The 20,285-nt window shown below is 41.8% G+C and overlaps 1 protein-coding gene across 1 annotated transcript; it reads right to left on the bottom strand.

Annotated features, from left to right (window-relative positions):
• Positions 1 to 6,444: 6,444 nt before the first annotated feature.
• On the bottom strand, positions 6,445 to 20,082 carry MGARP (mitochondria localized glutamic acid rich protein). Its single transcript, XM_030876895.2, has 4 exons — positions 18,873 to 20,082; positions 13,539 to 13,642; positions 8,562 to 8,655; positions 6,445 to 7,225 (listed from the first exon to the last, which is right to left on the bottom strand). Exons 1-4 carry the CDS (start codon positions 19,216 to 19,218, stop codon positions 6,783 to 6,785), a joined length of 987 nt encoding a protein of 328 aa, XP_030732755.2. The 5' UTR covers positions 19,219 to 20,082; the 3' UTR covers positions 6,445 to 6,782.
• Positions 20,083 to 20,285: the final 203 nt, after the last annotated feature.

Here is a 20,285-nt window from a genome sequence, read left to right as displayed (position 1 = left end):
CCAGAAAGAAAGAAAGGAAGAAAGTTCTGTATAAAAATCACTGCACGAGTATTTCAATCAGTTATCATCTAAAGATGAATTTTAAAAATCAGTTTAGTTGGTCATTCTATTTGGTTTCTGATTGAGACATAATAGATATAACCACAGTCCACGTAGAATCTTCCACTCCAAAGGAAGATTCTTTCCCTAGTTCTGAATGAAAGCATTTCTGATATGTGAGGAGGAATTCTCATTCTTAAAGGGGGTAAATAATGCCCACAATCTTCCCATCTTCATGTCACTTGATAAAGGAAAATACTAATTTTTTTTTCTTTTTTTTGTGGCCACGCTGCAAGCCTTGTGGGATCTTAGTTCCCCAACCAGGGATTGAACCTGCACCCTCGACACTGAAAGCGTGGAGTCCTAACCACTGGACTGCCAGGGAATTCCCCCCAAATGCTAACTTTCTCTTTATTCTCATCCCACACCCCAGAAATCAATATCCATATGAAATAATCTCAGAAAATAAAGGTTAAGTTTTTATATTAGTTTAATCATTGATTGGGGCAATGAATACTTAAAATTATATATCCATGTGAAAAAGTCAAATAATAATGTTTAACTTTCTAAATTCCTCCAACTAATTCTCTAAAATCTTACCCCAAAAGTTAAATAAACTAAATACTTTTTTTTCTAGAAATTTCTTTAGAGGGTTTTTTAACTGAGAGAAAACATTATATGACGTGCTTTATTATAGAGGACAGTGTTGCTTCTGGTCAACAGATGCTATCCGACAGGACATATACTTGGCACAGAAATTACTAACACATTCAGAAACTAATCTTCCCTGAATCCAGCTTCAACCCTCAAAAGCTGGCGGTGGAACACACTGTACTTCATAATAAAAAATGCATGTTCTGAAAAACTGGACAGAGTAGTTACCTCAGATCCCTTGTTCAAGACTGCTCCAAACCTTTCTTTCAACAGTTAAAGTAATATGTAAATTTCATGGGCATGTCATTGATTGGAATGTGTTGTGTTTCTCTAAACTTATTCTTCCTTTATATCCCTGTCTTCATCAAAGAGAAGTAACCTGCTTGTCTGATTCTGCTGCCAGTTTTTATCTTTTGCAATGGGGTTCCCATTCTAGGCCTCACACTCTATTTCTCCCATTTTGACTTTTTCCCCCCTAATATTTATTTATTTATTTATTTATGGCTGCGTCAGGTCTTAGTTGCAGCGCACAGGCTCCTCTCTAGTTGTGGTGTACAGGCTCCAGAGTGCGCGGGCTCAGTAGCTGTGGCACATAGGCTCTCTAGTTGTGGTGCATGGGCTCAGTAGTTGCGGCGCACGGGCTCAGTTGCCCCATGGCATGTGGGATCTTAGCTCCATGACCAGGGATTGAACCCACGTCCCCTACATTGGCAGGCGGATTCTTAACCACTGGACCACAAGGGAAGTCCCTTGACTTTTTTTAACATATTTTTTATTCTATTAAAATCAGTCAGCGGTCTGATAATTCAATGCTGCTTATAGAATACTGTTGTTGAGTTTTCATTACACTGGTTGTTAAAGTCAGAAAAGGTTAATAAAATATAGGTTGCTTTTAGACTTGAAAAGGTTGTTTTCAATAAACATTGAATTGTAAAAGGAAAAAAAAATCTTCTGGGTACAGTCACACTTGGCATTTAGTAGTTCTAAAACATAAATTTCAGAAAAGGCAACAGTTGGTCAGGAGGTTAAGCCAGACAAATGTTGGATCTGCTGGGCATAGCTAGTTGTTTTTTCATCCCAGTTAAGGAATGTGAAATGCAACACACGAGAGCTGGGCCACACCAAATTCAAAGTCTTATTTCCTAACTATCTTAACTAGACCTCTCTGCTTAAACTGCTCCAACTTCATGGCTTAATAATACACAACCATCTTCTTTGCTTACAATTTTGAGGACCAGCAGTTTGGTCTGTGTTCAGCTGTGTGGTTCTTATCTGGTCTTGCCTGGGTCACTCTGACAATTGCAGCCATCTGGCATGCCTGGTCTAGGACGGCCTCACTCACAGATCTGGGGCTGGTGCCAGTGGTAGGTGGGGCCTCTCTCTCCACGTGGTCGCTCATCTTCACAGACTAGCCCAAGCTTTTCCACTTGACGGTCCCAAGGTTCCAAGAGAGGGAGAACTCTCAAGAAGTCGCTTTCTCAGCATTCTACCAAGCAAAGTACAAGGCAAGCCTAAATTCAAGGAGGGGAAAAGTAGTCCTCATCTCTTGATGGGAAGAGATACAAAGTCACGCTTCACAGTAGTGTGCATACAGGGGAAGAATGTGTGCCTATTTGTTTCCCAATCTGCTACACTAATAATAGCTCAAAATTCAGCAACAATACAGAAAAAGATTGATCCATTTGATTACGTTAAAAACTAAAAATCTCTTATACTACAAAAACATTATAAGTAAATTAAGAAGATGAATGACAAACTTGAAAAAATATTTATGACTTACAGACAAAAGTTTACTATCTCGGGACTTCCCTTGTGGCGCAGTGGTTAAGAATCCGCCTGCCAGTGCAGGGGACATGGGTTCCAGACGTGGTCGGGGAAGATCCCACGTGCCGCGGAGCAGCTAAGCCCGTGCATCACAGCTACTGAGCCTGTGCTCTAGAGCCTGCAAGCCACAACTACTAAGAATGCATGCCACAACTACCGAAGCCCATGCGCCTAGAGCCCGTGCTCCGCAACAAGAGAAGCCCCCGCAATGAGAAACCCGCGCACCGCAACGAAGACTAGCCCCCGCTCGCCGCAACTAGAGAAAGCCCGTGTGCAACAACGAAGACGCAACGCAGCCAAAAATAAATTTTAAAAAAAAGGTTTACTATCTCTATTATATAAAGAGCTTCTAAAAAAATAAAAAAAGGAGAGGATTGACAACACTATAGAAAATATACTAGAGATATGAACAGATAGTTTGCATAAAAAGAAATGTACATGGCCCTTAAACAAATGAAAAGCTGTCCAACCTCCCTCTTAATAAAAGAAATGTAAATTAAGAGTACACTGAGATATTTTTTTATCTATCACATTTGACAATATACTCTCACAGGAAACAGGTAACCACATATATTGCTGTTTTGGAAATGCAAAATGGCATGACTGTCTACTTAAAGGCTTAGACACAGTGACCAACCCAGTAGCAATCAACATCCCTTAATCACCCAGATTATAGTTTAAATCCTTAAATCCTTAAGTACTACGGTCACATTAAAAAGCAGCAGGACTCCTAAAAGAAATAGCTGATTCCAGGTTTGGGGTAGGATATTTACATCTTATCATACCGGAAAGCAAGGAAGCTATCCAAGACTACTAGGTTTGAGGCAGAAAGACTCAGAAAGCACACTTGAAGACTCTCCCATTTGTCAGTGATGGGAAAATTGAGCATTAATAAGGGTAATAACTGCAATTGATTAAAGCATATAATTTATGTTTAAATCGCTGCGTTCATAATGATACTAAAAAAAAATGTCTTGGTCACTTATGGAGCATATGCTAGGGAGCCATCTCATCGTTTTGAAACCTGGAAATAAAAAGAGAGACCCGAGTATTTACTCTATCTTTCCTCTATGAGCTTTACCTCAATGTAATCAAACAGTTGGTGAAAGAAGTTCCCCTTTACAGAAGTAGTCCCGCTAATAAATCATGATAAACTTACGATAGCACCATTTTATAACTCCTAGTGAAATAATGGATCGATGACTTCCAACATCACAAAGAGAAAAACAATGAGTCATTGTGGGTCCCCATGGAAGTGTGAAGACCACCTATGAAGTATTCCTGTCCAAACAATAGGCCTAAATCTGATCCAACCTCTAGAGCTAAATGCCAACTTATAGGCAGTACAAGGGAGAGGAACATGTTAAAACAAACCCCAAAAATACATGTGGTGGCAATAAGCAAAACCCAGACTGAAACAAAGCTACAGAGCAAATGACCCAGTTTATTAAAAAAAAATAAATTGCAAGGAGGAACAAAAGGGAGATGAAAGGGAACCTATGGAAAAATAGACTTAAGGACATATTGACCAATGCAATTTGTGGACTTAGATTCTGAGCCAAAAACAAACTGAAGGGAGGAGAAAACCCTTTATGAGGCAGTTTAGGAAATTTGATTCCTGACTAGATAATTAGCAATACTAAAGAATTGTTATTGCTATTATTATTATTATTATTTTACCTACAGGCATTAGTAGTAGTAGAAGATTAAGCGGGTGGGACCACAAATACAAGATTTGCCAAGAGTTGATAATTGGTAAATCTGGGTGAGGGCACACGAAGATTCCTGACACCGTTCTCTCTACTTTTGTTTGAAATTTTCCACAATGTAACATTAAAAGGAAATATGTGTGTGTATGTGTATATATATATATATATATTTGTATATATTTGTTTTTTTTAAGATGAGGAAGTTTGTGTTTTTGAATGACCTTGAGTGGACATTAATCACGTGGCTTAGCTAGAATTATGGCGATTCATCCTGTGATCATGAGGAAAGTCCACCAAGGATAAAGCCAAAACATTCCTGATAGTATTGGGTTGGCCAAAAAGTTCGTTCGGTTAATGACCATGTTGTTCGATAAAGTTCTCGGTGACAATGACAAATGTGTCTTTTACTTACAACCGAACGAACTTTTGGGCCAACCCAATAGAACAGAATAGAAATAACCTGGTCCTTAACAACTGAGCCACAGAATAGACCAACCTGGCAGCTGCCTGACCTCTGGAGAGCTGGTTAGATAATAACTCTCTCTGTTGTTTAATCTCTTTTGAGTTGGTTTCTGTTATTTGCAGCAGAGAGCATCCTAACTAAAACAGTGGAGAAGAATGCATTTTTGTGTGTGTGTTGAGGTCGTAGAGTGGTACGGGGTAGTGTTTCTGCTCTATCTTACAGAATGTTTAGTGAAACAGCATCCCTTAATTGCAATGATTAAGTCCTTGCAGTTATTATTTCTTGCTAGCTCTCAAATTCCAGAGGGATTAAACCAGCCAGTTTATCATCTTGCACCTATATCCTACCCTAGTTTACCAGGGGTGAAAATCTTAGCAACCGCACTGCTACAGAAGGCCAGGGAATAGCAGTCCTCCACCTACCACCAGGGATGGGGTCCTCATGGCCATCCAGCTGGAGAGTGATACAATTCCAGAACCCTATTCTTAGGGTCTGCTTCCTGGGACCACATCCAGTACAATTATCTTAGGTGGAGTTCCTAGAAACAGAGCTTGAAACAGGAATTTGGAGGCAGGTGATTTATCAAAGGAGTGCTCCCAGGGGAATAGGAAGGAGGCAAGCGGGACAGAACAGGGGGAGAAAGCTAAGCAAGGATGTAATCTCAGCTGGAAACCAGCCTCGACTGGGAAGCTCTGCGTTGTCCCTCAGCGAAGGCCCCACCTTTTGTAACACCACGGTAGTCAGTCATCAACTGTGAGCTGCCTGGGGTGAGGTTGGGGGCGGGGTGTGTGTGTGACACTCAGAGCAGCTAGGATTAAATGTACTGGCCCAGTTAAAGGGATCTAGTCAGAGCATCCGTAGCATCCACTACCACTTCCCAACTTACCTGAGTAGCCGAAATCTTACTAGACCCTGCGTGCTCTAGCCCACCCTTGCATAACCATTCTTTCTCTCTGAAATCGTCTCCACCGCTCTCCCTCTTTTTCATTCCACTTTAGCCACACACTGGCCACCTTGCAATTCCTCAAATTCTCTAGCATATTCGTGCCTCAGATCCTTTACCCTTCTCAGTCCCCTCATCTGGGATGATTTTCCGCTGCTCTCCCAGCAGCCCCGCCCTGCCATGTCCTCATGACTAGGTCCCTTATACAACCTTCACATTTATACCCACAAGACAGCTTCTTAGTAAGGTCTTCTCTGGCTGCCCTAACCAACACTTATAATCCCTTTACTTTCATTATTTTTCTTTTCGAATACTTATCAGTATCTAACATACTATATAGTTGTCTTATTTATCTTGTTTATTATTTATATTTGTTTATTTATATATACCCTAGAACACGAGCTGGGAAGGGTAAGAATTTTTATCTTTTTTTTTTTAATCTCAACACTTAAAACAGTGCCTGGTAAATTACAGGTGCTCAGTTAACATTTGTTGACTATGGGAATGAATGAATGACCACTGCCAAAAAGTGCCAGGATAAATGCTGCTTGAAGAGAATTAAACTGAAATGGAAAACACTGGCACAGCCTGCCGTGTAATATAGATGGGAGAACGGATACATATATTGCCCTATGCAGAGTTCTCCCTAGATTATGTTTTCTTTGATAACGTTGCAATGTTCATGTGATGTTATATGTGTATATATTAGTATATACTATTTATGCATATAAATATTAGTGAATAATAATAGAAGCACTAAAGATTTTCCAAATTTATTTAAATGAGTTCAAATCAAAACTCAAGTATCTAGATTTACATACATTAAAGAAAGGTAAAATTATAGCAAAATTAAAGTGAATGCAGGTTGTATAGATAGCTCCATTCCTATGATAGAAAATTTAAATCCACAGGTGAAACTCTTGAAGCTCTTTACATGTCATATTCTGATCCCAGAGAGTAGAAAACTATTCAGCACGCAAAATCTCCATTCTCTCGATCCTGAAATCTATCAGTAGATACCCCAAATCCTCAAGGCACACTAACATTTTCTAGAAAAGAAGCCTTTTTAAAATCTAAGGTTACTGAAACTACAAAAACACCTATCAGACCCTCTGTGGCATTTTTTGCCCACGTGTCAATCTGCATGAGATTAGCCTTGGGCTGAGGCGGCCTCAGAACAAACACTGGCTTCTTCCTGTAAATCAGCCCCAGCAGAGGATTCTGACTCAACTGGAGAATTTTCTTCCAGTTCAGCATATTCACCACAGCTTTCGTTCTCGGTTGTACCTTTATCACTATCGATGGCAACAGCTTCATCCCGAACTGCGCTGGTAACCTCTGACGTGGTTTCAGTGCTGACCTCTGCGGTTTCTCCCGTCCCCACATCTGTCACCTCTGACCCAGTTTCAGCACCAGCGGCAGCGGTCTCCTCGGCAGCAGCCTCCGCATCGTCTGGACAGGGGGAAGCCTCTTTGATGACGGCAACTGTAGCACTGGGAAGCTCTGCAGCGTCCACCACCGGAGCTTCCACTGAAGGTACTTCGGGGGCTTCTGAACTGGCTTCCTCGGCACCCACAAGGTTCTCTTTTTCACCTTTAAAATTTAGTCCATGAAGCAAAGTATTAATGTAAAGAGCATGGGAAGACGGTGAGACACTATGCAGTCATTTTAAAAAAGGAGACAGATCAATAAGTACTGATACGACATGGTCTTCAAGGTGGTCTGTTCAGTGAAAAAAAAGCAAGGAAACGAGCAATGTATACAGTATGGGACTATTTGTGTTAGGACAAAAGGAGGGTAACATAGACCTAGAGTTATATTTGTAGAGACCCTCTCCTGGAGGACACAAAGAAACTGGTGTTATTGGTTGCCTCTGGGGAGGTAAAATGAAAGGTCTGCTCTTCTGAAAACCCTTTTGAATCTGTTGAACTTAAGAAAATAATAATTTCATGTGATTATTTATTTTAAATACAAACCATGAAAATAAACAGGCAATGTGTCATGTGAAATAGCATGGAAAAGTAGCTAACTTACTAGCTGATGACTCAGAAAAGCCACTAGTCCTCCCTCAACCTCAGTTTTGTCATCTGTAAAATGGGGATATTAATAATACCTACCTCACGGAACTATTGGGAGGATTGACTACAATAATATGTATGAAGAGGGGTTTAAAACCAAGGAAGTGCTATGGAAATGCTGTTTTTTATCATTATTACAATCAGCCGTCTCATGATTATATTCAATAACATTTACTAATGATATTCTGTTTCTTATTGTTCTCATGACTAAAAGGTTAAAACTGGTCCATGAGCAGCTGTTTTCTTTGTCCCTAGATAGTGATCATGGTATTTGATAATAATGGCCTTATAGTTGAGATGGAAAAAAGTATGGTTTAAAGCAAGCAGTTTAGGCAACAAATATACATTAGGGTGAAAATGTCAAACTTCTGTTCTTACAAGTTGCCATTTTATCAGTCAGATCAACTGAGGGACTCAGTAGACATGACTGAATCTGCTAATGTCACTGCACACAGGTGGTCTTAGCCAAAACTGAAACAAAATTTCATGACTTAAAAAAAATTAACGAGAGAAATGAAAGGTCAGGCTGCTGAGAGAGACAGAGACTAAAATTATGCCTGCATGAATGGAAACCTGAGTAGGGGAAAAGTAATATTACCACACAAAGAAGTCAAAGCTGCTGGTCAGCAGATTAAATGTACAATGTTTTCATTTACCAAATGCTCTCGTCCAAAACCTCTAACAATATTCTTTAGGCTTTGGTTGGACTTTCCCTTCCTGAATGAACCTCTACCCAGAGTCATTTTGGATTAAGTTAGTAAAGAAGCCAAAAACAAATAACTGTCCATTGCTAGACTAAGATAATGAAAATCAGTGCCTCAAGGAAAAAGAAAAGAGTAAATTCACTTTACCTGGAAGTGGATGTAACGCTGCGTTGGTTTTTTCTTTCAGATTCGTTATATGATCGCTGTGTTTGGCTTTCTCTGATGTGATTCTCTTGTAAGTCTGAAAGTAAATGTGTTGCTTAAGTTTATTTGTTGAGCTCTAAGATTCATCGTGCCGAGTTTAAAGCTGTCTACAGTTCAAACGGGAGAGACCAATACACACCACCCACTCTTTTATTTCCCCTCTGGAAATCTTTGTCAATAAGTAGAATGCTTTAAAAAAGGAAAGAAACAAATGTTCTAACAGGGGTCAAAGATAACTGAAAACACACAAGGTGGATAGATAAAGACCAAGAAGAAAAAAAATTATGCTAGAATCAAAATATTCTGACAGGCATTTGCAAATATCCTGTGACATTTATCTCAGAGTAATGGACATTTATATGCACACAAAAACCTGTACACAAATGTTCATGTAGCTTTATTTGTAATACAAAAACTGGACCCAGTCCAGACGTCCTACAACCGGTGAATCGTTACACAGACTGTGGTACGTCCAGGACATAGGACACTACTCAGCCATAAAAGGGATGAGCTATAGATACAGGAAACAATTTGGATGAATCTCCAGGTAAATTATGCTGAGTGAAAAAAGCCAATCTCAAAAGGTTGCACACCTTAGGATTCCATTTATGTAACATTACTATTATTATTATTAATTTTTTTGGGTAATGTTCTTGAAATGACAAGAAATACAGAAATAGAGAACAGATAGGTAGTTGTCAGGAGGAAGGGAGGGGGAGAGCAGGCGGGAAGCGAGTACAATTACAAAAGAACAATACATGGGACCCTTGTGGTGATGGGACAGTCTTGTCTCTTGACTGTGGTGGTGAATACACGAATCTACACATGTGATGAAATTGCTTAGGACTAAATACATGCACTTGAGCGTACACACACACACACACACACACACACACACACACACGCACAAGTGCATGTAAAGCTGGTGGAATCTGAATAAGGTCTATGGATCGTATCCATGTCAGTTTCCTGGCTGTGATATTGTTTTATAGTTAGCAAAGATGTTGTCACTGGGGGAAATGAGCTCTCTCTGTATTAGTTCTTATAACTGCAGGTGAAACTCAATTTTCCCACAATGAAAAGTTTTCCAAAAGTCTTCCAAAATGACCCATTTGTAGACCCCAATGAAGATTCCTTAAGTCAGCTAGGTTTAGTCATTAAAAGCAGTAATATGACTGACCCACGGGTTACTTGAGAAACAAAATTGGTAATAAAGCTATCTTAATCTTAGATACAATGTGCAGGCCTCCTTTCATTTCAAAATCAAGGAGTAATCTCTGGCGTATTCATATTAGACAATGATATTTTAAAAATGAAAATCTCGGGCTTCCCTGGTGGCGCAGTGGTTGAGAGTCCGCCTGCCGATGCAGGGGACGCGGGTTCGTGCCCCGGTCCGGGAAGATCCCACATGCCGCGGAGCGGCTGGGCCCGTGAGCCATGGCCGCTGAGCCTGCGCGTCCGGAGCCTGTGCTCCGCAACGGGAGAGGCCACAGCAGGGAGAGGCCCGCGTACCGCAAAAACAAAAAAGAAAATCCCACTAGATAATATTGTTCATATTATCTCAGCTTAAAAAAAGGTTGGTAGATATTTCTCTCTTAGTGGCAAGTAGGATGACAGATTTTTAAAATTTGCATATTTATATGTAGTATTTTCTAAATCTTTAATCATTATAAACCATTGACCTCATTAAAAGTTATCCTATGCAAATTACAAACCATTTTATAGTATGTTAAAATTAGACTGTGAAAATGGAAAACTCCATAAGCTCGGGGGGTGGAAATGTTGCAAAAGTGGCCCTTGAACAAACTCTCAGGGTTTGGTGAATTCTGACTTGAATCATCTGGCTTTGAAACACACAGAGCAAACAGGATCAGCAGGAATGACAGTCAACATTTTTGTATAAAAGCAGGGAATATTTTCCTAGTGGGGTGGGAGCTCCTGACTTGTACACCGAGTCAGCACCCTCAGTTCTCAGTACAGTAAAGCTGAACCTGTGCCCAAGTTCACGTCCCTGAAATGGCCACCCCAGCAGCAACATCCCTAGGACATTAGTCTTATTGTTCAAGGGGCTAAAAACACAATTTAGCTGCTAAAGCAGAATCAAAGAGATATAAGAATAATTCACACTCATGTGTAACCCAGAGGCTCTAGCTTTTTCAAATCGAACAGTATCAAGCACAGAGTAGAAGAAAGGTCTATTAGAAGAGAGAGTCTCAAAATTAGACTTTGACGTTATTTCCAAATGATATTTTGTATTTATTAAACGTAAGCATCTAAAATCTACCACAGCGTTTAGAGACCAGTCTGGCATTATGCTCTCCCAAGATACCCAGACCCTCAAAAAATGGAAGTGACCTGGGCCTTTCTCAGATTTTCAGAGGCTCTGGTAGTAGATTTTACTTGGAAATGAAAAAGTGCTCTTGCCTAGGGGGCATCTGTGGATTCAATTCAGATAAACCTAATATAGAATTTATTTTAGTGCAGGACAAGGAAAGGAAGGGGAGGGATAGAATATGGGTTTTTGAGTGCCTCAGGTTCTGTATTTCCTCCTCAAAGTAGCCTAAGATTCTTGGGAATGAAGGCTTCCAACATTCCAGATAAAAACTACATAATCTGGGCTTCCCTGGTGGCGCAGTGGTTGAGAGTTCACCTGCCGATGCAGGGAACACGGGTTCGTGCCCCGGTCCGGGAAGATCCCACGTGCCGCGGAGCGGCTGGGCCCGTGATCCATGGCCGCTGAGCCTGCGCGTCTGGAGCCCGTGCTCCGCAACGGGAGAGGCCACAACAGTGAGAGGCCCGTGTACCGCAAAACAACAACAACAACAAAAAAAAAACTACATAATCTTAGAGGTGGAAAGGGACTTAGAGATCATCACCTTGTCCAATTTCCACTCCCACTGTGAGAGAACAAGGCCAGAAAGAGCTCTCAGGCGTAGCCAGTTTCTAACCAGCCAGTTAAGATTGCTTTTGCAAAGGAGGATTTAGCGGACTGCAGAGGTTCACGTCTGGCACTGGTAAACATGATTAGGGGTGTAGCGATGTCCAGATGAAATTCAGTCTTCCAGCTTCCCACATAATCACATGGCCTAGTTTAATCTGTTTTCCAGTGGCCTATATCCAACTATAGCAGCCCTAGGCAGTGAATTCAATATTAAACAGTAGAAAGATGGTAAAGCAAAGGAATCTGGGTATGAGTGAAAGCGGGTAGATTAGTGGAAGACAATAATATAAGTGACATGTTTGAACTTTCCTGGCTTCTTGAGGCTTTCACGTTTCTGAAGAGTAGGATATGTATTTTGCTCCCATTACCTACATAGTCCTTTAAACGTCTCCTAGTTAGGACTAAAAATCTCTTTACACATATTTCTGTAAGGTCAAACCAAAATGTAGTGATTGTGTAGTCTTATGGTTCCTAAAGAATATATACTTATTCTCATTTTAATCATAATAAAGATTAGGTTTCAGTTTAGAAAGTTTATGGCAAAAGGAGGAATGATTCAAATCAATAGGATTATTTATTTATTTATTTTTGGCCACACAGTGCAGCTTACGGGATCTTAGTTCCCCAATCAGGGATTGCACTGGGCCCACAGCAGGGAAAGCGCTGAGTCCCAACCCCTGGACCTCCAGGGAATTCCTAGAATTATCTTATTAACTCACAAATGTTTCTTTTTTTTTTTTAGCTCCAAAATCATACTATTAAAAGCTTTGTTTTACGGTAATTACTTGTGGGGAGTGGATAAGGAAGACCAGGGAGGAAAACATTCTTTTGATTTTATATATGTCTATTTTGAATTTTAAAAAAATATATAGATAAATACTACTTTTAAAAAATAAAAGTAAAGGGCTTCCCTGGTGGCACAGTGGTTGGGAGTCCGCCTGCCGATGCAGGGGACACGGGTTCGTGCCCCGGTCCGGGAAGATCCCACATGCCGCGGAGCGGCTGGGCCCGTGAGCCACGGCCGCTGAGCCTGCGCGTCCGGAGCCTGTGCTCCGCAACGGGAGAGGCCACAACAGTGAGAGGCCCGCGTACCGCAAAAAAAAAATAATAAAAATAATAAATAAAAGTAAAGATGTAAAGCTAATAAAAAACTATGGAGACAGTTAAAAGACTAGGGGGAGAGAGGGAAGAATGAATGGTTGGAGCACAGGGGATTTTTAGGGCAATGAAACTATTCTGTGTGCTACTGTAATGGTGGATACATGTCAGTATATATTTCTTAAAACCCATATAATGTACAACACGGAGTGAACCCTCATGTAAACTACAGCCTTTAGTCAATAATAATGTATCAGTGTTGACCCATCAGTTGTAACAAATGTATCTCACTAAAGCAAGGTTGTTGATTTGGGAAAGGGGGGCAGAGGGGTAAGAGGAAGTATATGGGAATTCTCTGTACTTTCTGCTTATTTTTCTGTAAACCTAAAACTGCTCCAAAAAATAAAGTCTATTAATTTATTTTTGGCCGTGTTGTGCAGCATGGGGAATCTCTGTTCCCTGACCAGGGATGGAACTCGCACCCCCTGCAGTAGAAGCGTGGAGTCTTAACCACTGGACCACCAGGGAAGTCCCATAAAGTCTGTTAATTTTTAAAACGTTTCTCTCTCAAAACAGTTCTTGTCAAATGTTAATAATAGTACCTACCTTAAAGAATTGTGGTAATAATTAAATGAGCCATGAGTCTGTCACGTGGTAAACACTCGAATGTCAGCCATTAGTACTGTTAGTATTTATAATAACATTGTTTTTAATGAAAGTCATCCATAGTTAGTGGTATTAAGTACTTTATACTTAAAAATTTTTTTCATAATCTTGTATATTTAATTAATCCCATGTCTTGATCTTGACATTGCTTTGAGTTTTATCACAGGTTGTAAAATATATGAATTCCTGAGCACCAAGGTTATTAAAACACTTACATAATATCCACCAGCACTGACTGTGACACCTACAACCAGATAATAGATCATATTTGATCCGGATGATCCAGGGAATTTGTTAGATGACATCCAGCGAAGAGATGCTAGGAAAACAAGTTTAAACACAGTTAGCTCCACCACGGGCAAAACTATTTTAAATGATTACATCCAAAAAAATTTTTTACCCCTCAGTGAACCTAGAATCTATTAACATCAACTGATGTTAGCTTAAAGGAATACAGTATTACAAGGTAGGGTAATAATTCCACTTGACATTTTCTTAATCTAATTTGATAATTACTTATGAAACCTGTCATCCTGATGCTTCGCATCATGCTTTACTTCGAAGGAATGCAGACGTGGGTGAGGAGAAATGACAAAGCGTTAAACAATTTTAACAGTCAAACGAGATGCATGTGAGCAAAAGAAATCCATTTATTGTATATTCTACACCACAGGATTCAATGGAAAAGATATTTTTACAAAAAGTTAATTAAATACATTTGTGCTTAAAGTTTATATGTTAAATAAAACATTTATGTTGAAATCCAACACATTTCTATAAATCTATATTACAAATGTAGACATAGAAAGAAACTCTAATTCTTCTAATATAAAACCTTTAAAGACGGGCAGATAGAAGCTTTTTTAAAAATTTTTTTATTTATATTTTAACATCTTTATTGGAGTATAATTGCTTTACAATCGTGTGTTAGTTTTTGCTATATAACAAAGTGATTCAGCTATACATATACATATATCCCCATATCTCCTCCCTCTGTGTCTCCCTCCCACCCTCCCTTTCCCAGCCCTCTAGGTGGTCACAAAGCACTGAGCTGATCTCCCTGTGCTATGCGGCTGCTTCCCACTAGCTATCCATTTTACATTCGGTAGTGTATATATGTCTGTGCCACTCTCTCACTTCGTCCCAGCTTCCCCTTCCCCTTCCCCATGTCCTCAAGTCCATTCGCTACATCTGCATCTTTATTCCTGTCCTGCCCCTAGGTTCTTCAGAACCTTTTTTTTTTTTTTTTAGATTCCATATATATGTGTTAGCATATGGTATTTGTTTTTCTCTTTCTGACTTACTTCACTCTGTATGACAGTCTCCAGGTCCATCCACCTCACTACAAATAACTCAATTTTGTTTCTTTTTATGGCTGAGTAATATTCCATTGTATATATGTGTCACATCTTCTTTATTCATTCATCTGTCGATGGACACTTAGGTTGATTCTGTGTCCTGGCTATTGTAAATAGAGCTGCAGTGAACATTGTGGTACATGACTCTTTTTGAATTATGGTTTTCTCAGGGTATATGCCCAGTAGTGGGATTGCTGGGTTGTATGGTAGTTCTATTTTCAGTGTTTTAAGGAACCTCCATACTGTTCTCCATAGTGGCTATCAATTTACATTCCCACCAGATATAAGCTCTTTTAAGACAAATGTTGCCATAAGGTCATATCTAAAATAGAAGGGCAATTTTGTACAAACTAATAGAAATAGATTAAGGTACTGTATTATTCTATTTAAATATATTAACTCTATAGTGCTAGAATTTGTATATACCATATGCTATGGAATTGAAATTTTTATGATAGACTCAAAGCTAGAAGAAGCTTAAAGTTCATATAGCTCAAATTCTCTATTTTAAACATACAGAGGGACTTCCCTGGTGGCTCAGTGGTTAAGAGTCCACCTGCCAATGCAGGGGACACAGGTTTGATCTCTGCTCTGGGAAGATCCCACATGCCTAGGAGCAACTAAGCCCGTGCACCGCAACTACTGAGCCTGCGCTCTAGAGCCCGTGAGCCACAACTACTGAACCTGCATGCCACAACTACTGAAGCCCGTGCACCTAGAGCCTGTGTCCGCAACAAGAGAAGCCACTGCAATGAGAAGCCCGTGCACCGCAACGTAGAGTAGCCCCTGCTCGCCTCAACTAGAGAAAGCCCGTGCGCAGCAATGAAGACCCAACACAACCAAACATAAATAATAAATAAATAAATAAATTTATATTAAAAAAAAGATTATAACTGTAGGGACTTCCCTCGCCGTCCAGTGGTTAAGACTCCGCGCTTCCAATGCAGGGGGTGCAGGTTTGGTCCCTGGCTGGGGAACTAGGATCCCACACGCCGGAGGTGCAGCCAAAAAATAAAAATAAATAAATAAAACAAAATAATCTTTTTAAAAAAGAGTATAACTGTAAACACAACACACAAGGTCCCTAGCCTCAAAAAAGAGGGAAAAGATGTACAGGCGAATAATTCTAGACAAATAACTGCAATGCAGTGTGACAAATGCTGTAACAGATGAAAGCAGAAGCAATAATAGCATGAAAACGCAGTGAAAGGACTCAGCTAGCTGGCTCAAGGTAACTGCCACGATTGAAAAGACGTGACCTGAGCTTTGAAGGAAAGTAGGAGGTTGTCAGATAAACAGGGGGAGGGAAAGTTGCATTGGAGGCAGAAGGCAGAGCGTGTGCAAAAGCATGAGACAGTGCTACTAGGAAAACTCAATGTATTTTGATGTGGCCTGACACAGAGAATAAGGGTGTAGGGACCTGGAAGAAGGTATGATTTGCACATAAAAAAGCGAATCTCAAGACATTTGCACAAACTACGAATCTCCGTAGTAGCAAAATTGGGAAGATTTTGTATATATGTTCTTAGTCTGGATATAAATGATCATCTCTTAGAAAAAAACAATTTTTCCCTACAAATGTGCCCTGAGAGGCTATGGTAAGAGGTTATGTCTTTGACTTCTAGTGGAGCTTTTGTTGGTTTAAAACTACAGCTGTGATTAAATAGGGAATATATAGCTTTCATAGTTGGCAACCAGTAATAAATATCAAAAAGTTTTTTTAGGGCTTCCCTGGTGGCGCAGTGGTTGAGAGTCCGCCTGCTGATGCACGGGACACGGGTTCGTGCCCCGGTCTGGGAAGATCCCACATGCCATGGAGCGGCTGGGCCCGTGAGCCATGGCCGCTGAGCCTGCGCGTCCGGAGCCTGTGCTCCGCAACGGGAGAGGCCACAACAGTGAGAGGCCCGCGTACCACAAAAAAAAAAAAACAAAAAAAAAGTTTTTTTAAATAGGAAGAAATAGAGAAAATTACAGAGGTTTAAGTAAAGACAAATACAATTATGGCAGAGTTATTTAAAAGAGCAATGAAATGGGAAATAAATATTTGGTAAAGATTAGACAAATTTTAGCATATTCATAAATGTGAAACAGATATTTTAATTTTTGCAGAAGACTGTCTACACAAGAAAATATTTACAATATATTAAGTGAAAAGTTATAGCAAAATAATCTTTACAGGACTATCCCAGATTACGTACATTGTGGAAGCAGTGTACATAAGAAAAAAAAAATGCAGGAAGGCGGAAAAAAGGTCTGGAACACCACTTACACTAAAATGTAGATAAATAGTTGTATTCACTAAGTGGTAGAATTACAGGCGACTTCTAGTTTGTCTTTCTGAGTTTTTCCGGTGATCTACTGTAAACCTAATTTATTTATTCATTAAAATTTTACATTTTTAAAAGCAAAAACCAGAGAACAAAATTTGATGAGGCACGGTTAAAATTTTATCCTTCAATTAACTGAAACAATTTCATTTTTCATCCAAATTGGAAGTACCAATACAAGGTTAATGTCCATGACCGAAGCCAAATTTCCAGTCAATTACAGTTCAGAAAATACATAAATGAATCAACACTACAAAAAAGTAATTAGATGAAAATGAGGAAAAGACCAGTACTGCTACAACCAGTATTGCTAACTACCTGTTCAGAATTTTCAAACTTCTTTTCTTTTACCCCAAGTTGGGGAGGAAATTATTTGAAACATGTGCAGCTACCAAAAAAGGATGTGTATGCGTGTCCGTGAGGACGGTGAGGGTTGCGTTCAGAGAGCTCGAAAGGCCACCGTCAGGGCCTTTTCCATCTCCCCACCCCCAATCACAACAGCCCCGTTATCTTCTGAACTTTCAAAGGAATGGCTTCCCCCTATTTCACCAGCGAAAAGTCTGCTCTGTCTTACTCGGCATAGAGATCAAGGAAAACGAAGACTCTTTATTTCTGTTACTGGAGGCAACTTCTTCTCAGTAGCATTTTAAGAGAAAAATAAAGCTAGTTACACATACCCTCCTTCCCTCCCACCATCACCATCACCACCGAAGGCCTAATCAAAGTGGAAACAAATTGGCCATGGAATTTTCCGCAGGAGTCGTTCTCTTTCTCCCCGACTCCAATGCAAGCCTTAGCAAGTGGGGCAAAGTGAAGGGAGAACTAAGAACTTTCCACGAGGTTGTCTAAGAGCCAGCGCCCCAGTCAGGGACGGAAAAGAGAAGATGCACGACGACTAGGAAAGAGCCGGCTGGGGCAGAACTGCTCGCTTGCGCAAACCTGGGCGCAGGGCCGCCGGCGGCTGGCAGGGAAAATGCTCTCATGCTCACACTTCAGCACCTACGATGGCCCAGGCCCTAGGCTAGGCGCGTTCGTGCGTATCAATTTTTATTTAATAAGCTTCCAGCTCGCACTGCCACTTCCCCTTCAGGAAATTCGCTCCCTTTCCCCGTGCTTTAGAAAATCTGCAGGTGATGGATACGGGGGGGGGGGGGGACGCAGCCCAACAGCTGGAGGGCTCCAGATCTCTCTGCAGCCCCTGAGGAAAGCGTTTCGAAGCCCCTTCCTCACCGGGGATGCCACGGCCCAGGTTCGTGGCTGCCGAGCCCTGGACGGGTCTTGAGTCTATTTACTCAAGAGCGTTTACCCAACTTCTACGCGGCCGGCACTGCCTTCCGCGCACCCTGCCGAGCCCGCAGACCAGGGTCCATCTTCCCACCCATTCCTCTGCTTCCTCGTGAAGTTGGAGAGCGCTTTGGGCCCTGTATTAAGACAAGGGGTAAGCTTTGCCGACTTTCGCCAGGCACTTTTCTAAGCGCTGTTAACTACATATTAACTCATTAAAACTCATTAGTGTCCCCATTTTGCAGATGAGGAAACTGAAGTGAAATCACTTGCCCAAGATCAAGATTCGAACCCAGGAAATCCAGTCCGGATCCAGAAGCCGCGCTGGAAAGGCACCCTACTTCCAAAGTCTCCAAGAATGTCGAGGTGATTTCCCGGCCACCCTCCCCCTTCTTCCCCGCCCCCCCCCCCCACTATCCCCATCCCTATCCCCAATCTCAGGCTTCTGCTGCCGGGGTTGGCTTTGGCCCACGAAGGGCAGGCGGGAACCGGCGCGCCCGCGCGATCTGTGCGCGAGGCACCTGTCCTCCTCAGGCTTGGACGCCGGGAGAGGCCCCCCGGGCCAGCGCTTGCGACTCACCGTCCTTCCGGAGCGGCGCGGGGCCTGGGGGCGCCCGCAGAGGCAGCGCCAGGGTCTTGGAGACCGCCCTGCGGAGGTACATCGCGCCCGGCTCCCTGCACGCCGCTGCCGCTGTAGCCCCGCGGTGCTGCGGAGCGCGGGGAGCCCAGGCGAGCCCCGCCCCGGGGAGGGGCGCTGACCCCTGCCCGCCCCGCCCCCGCGGCCCCGTGGGGTTTGTGCGCAGGGGTTGGTCGTGCGCACCGTCCTCCCTCAACCCAATCTGCAGGCTCTGTCGCCTTCGCCTGGGCCCGAGAAGCCGATGGTGGCATCTCGGAAAAGGGATGGAGAACCGAGAAGTCGCCGTCATCTGCCTGCCCTGTACTGTTCCAGTCAGTGGGACTCCTCAGAGCAGGATGAAATGTCTCGGGACTCGCATCCGAAATAAGACACAGACAGGATTCATCATTCCGTGTGCAAGCTGAACCCCCTTTCTCTCACGCACTCCGCTAGCTTTCCTAGGAGTGGAAAGGGCAGCTGGAAGCTCCCTGGAGATGGAGGAGGGGGGTAGCCTCAGCCTCCCATTAGTGCTCTGGGTGATGTTCAGAATCCTAAGAAAATTCCCGCTCAATGGCTGAATTTCTAGGCAATTCACGATTACAATGACTTTTAAATATAAACTCCAAAAATGCTGCATATTCCTCTATGGGAATGTGAAGCTAGTATCTCCAAATCAACTAAAAACACTGAATTATTAGTTTCTCCCTCCAGATTTCAATCACTTGCCTCATTGTGGCGACAAGAATCTGTCATGGTTTGAATATGGAAATCAATCATGTATGCTTATAACATTTTCTACGTGATTAATCTTTGGAAGGCACCATTTCCTACTACTATAACCCCTTAAGTATGTTTGGCACTTGACAGTTTATAAAGCACTTTCACATAATTTTCTCCTTTAATTTTTAGTTCATCGCTCTGAGGAAGGTGGCAATTACTCGGTTTAGCAAACGACCAGGTGGTGGGGAGGAATTTTCAAGGACCGATGGTTATGATTTTTTTTTTTTTAAAGGACATGAACATAGTGCTTCTAGTTCCAAGTTCTCTTGGCATGTTACAGGCAAACTACTTGCTCATTTGCTAGGTGAATAACTAAACACTCCTCAGAGGTTCTCGTTCTGAACCCAATTCTAATAATATTTAATATAGTCTCATTTAAGGAGTACAAGCCAATGATCAGAACTAGTTTTTTTTTTTTTTTTTTTTTCCGGTATGCGGGCCTCTCACTGTTGTGGCCTCTCCCGTTGCGGAGCACAGGCTCCAGACGCGCAGGCTCAGCGGCCATGGCTCACGGGCCCAGCCGCTCCGCGGCATGTGGGATCTTCCCGGACCGGGGCACGAACCCGTGTCCCCTGCATCGGCAGGCGGACTCTCAAC

This window comes from Globicephala melas, chromosome 5 (assembly GCF_963455315.2).
Source record: "Globicephala melas chromosome 5, mGloMel1.2, whole genome shotgun sequence".
NCBI lineage: Eukaryota > Metazoa > Chordata > Mammalia > Artiodactyla > Delphinidae > Globicephala > Globicephala melas.
This window is presented reverse-complemented; position numbering and strand designations above follow the sequence as displayed.

Bases quoted from the DNA above. Each gene is read 5' to 3' on its own strand.
- MGARP (XM_030876895.2), bottom strand. From the start codon at position 19,218: ATGACGGCGACTTCTCGGTTCTCCATCCCTTTTCCGAGATGCCACCAT. The intron at 13,643-18,872 runs GTGAGTCGCAAG...TTGTTTTCCTAG, and splicing joins CGCGCCGCTCCGGAAGGACG to CATCTCTTCGCTGGATGTCA. The intron at 8,656-13,538 runs GTAAGTGTTTTA...ATTTACTTTCAG, and splicing joins TCAGTGCTGGTGGATATTAT to ACTTACAAGAGAATCACATC.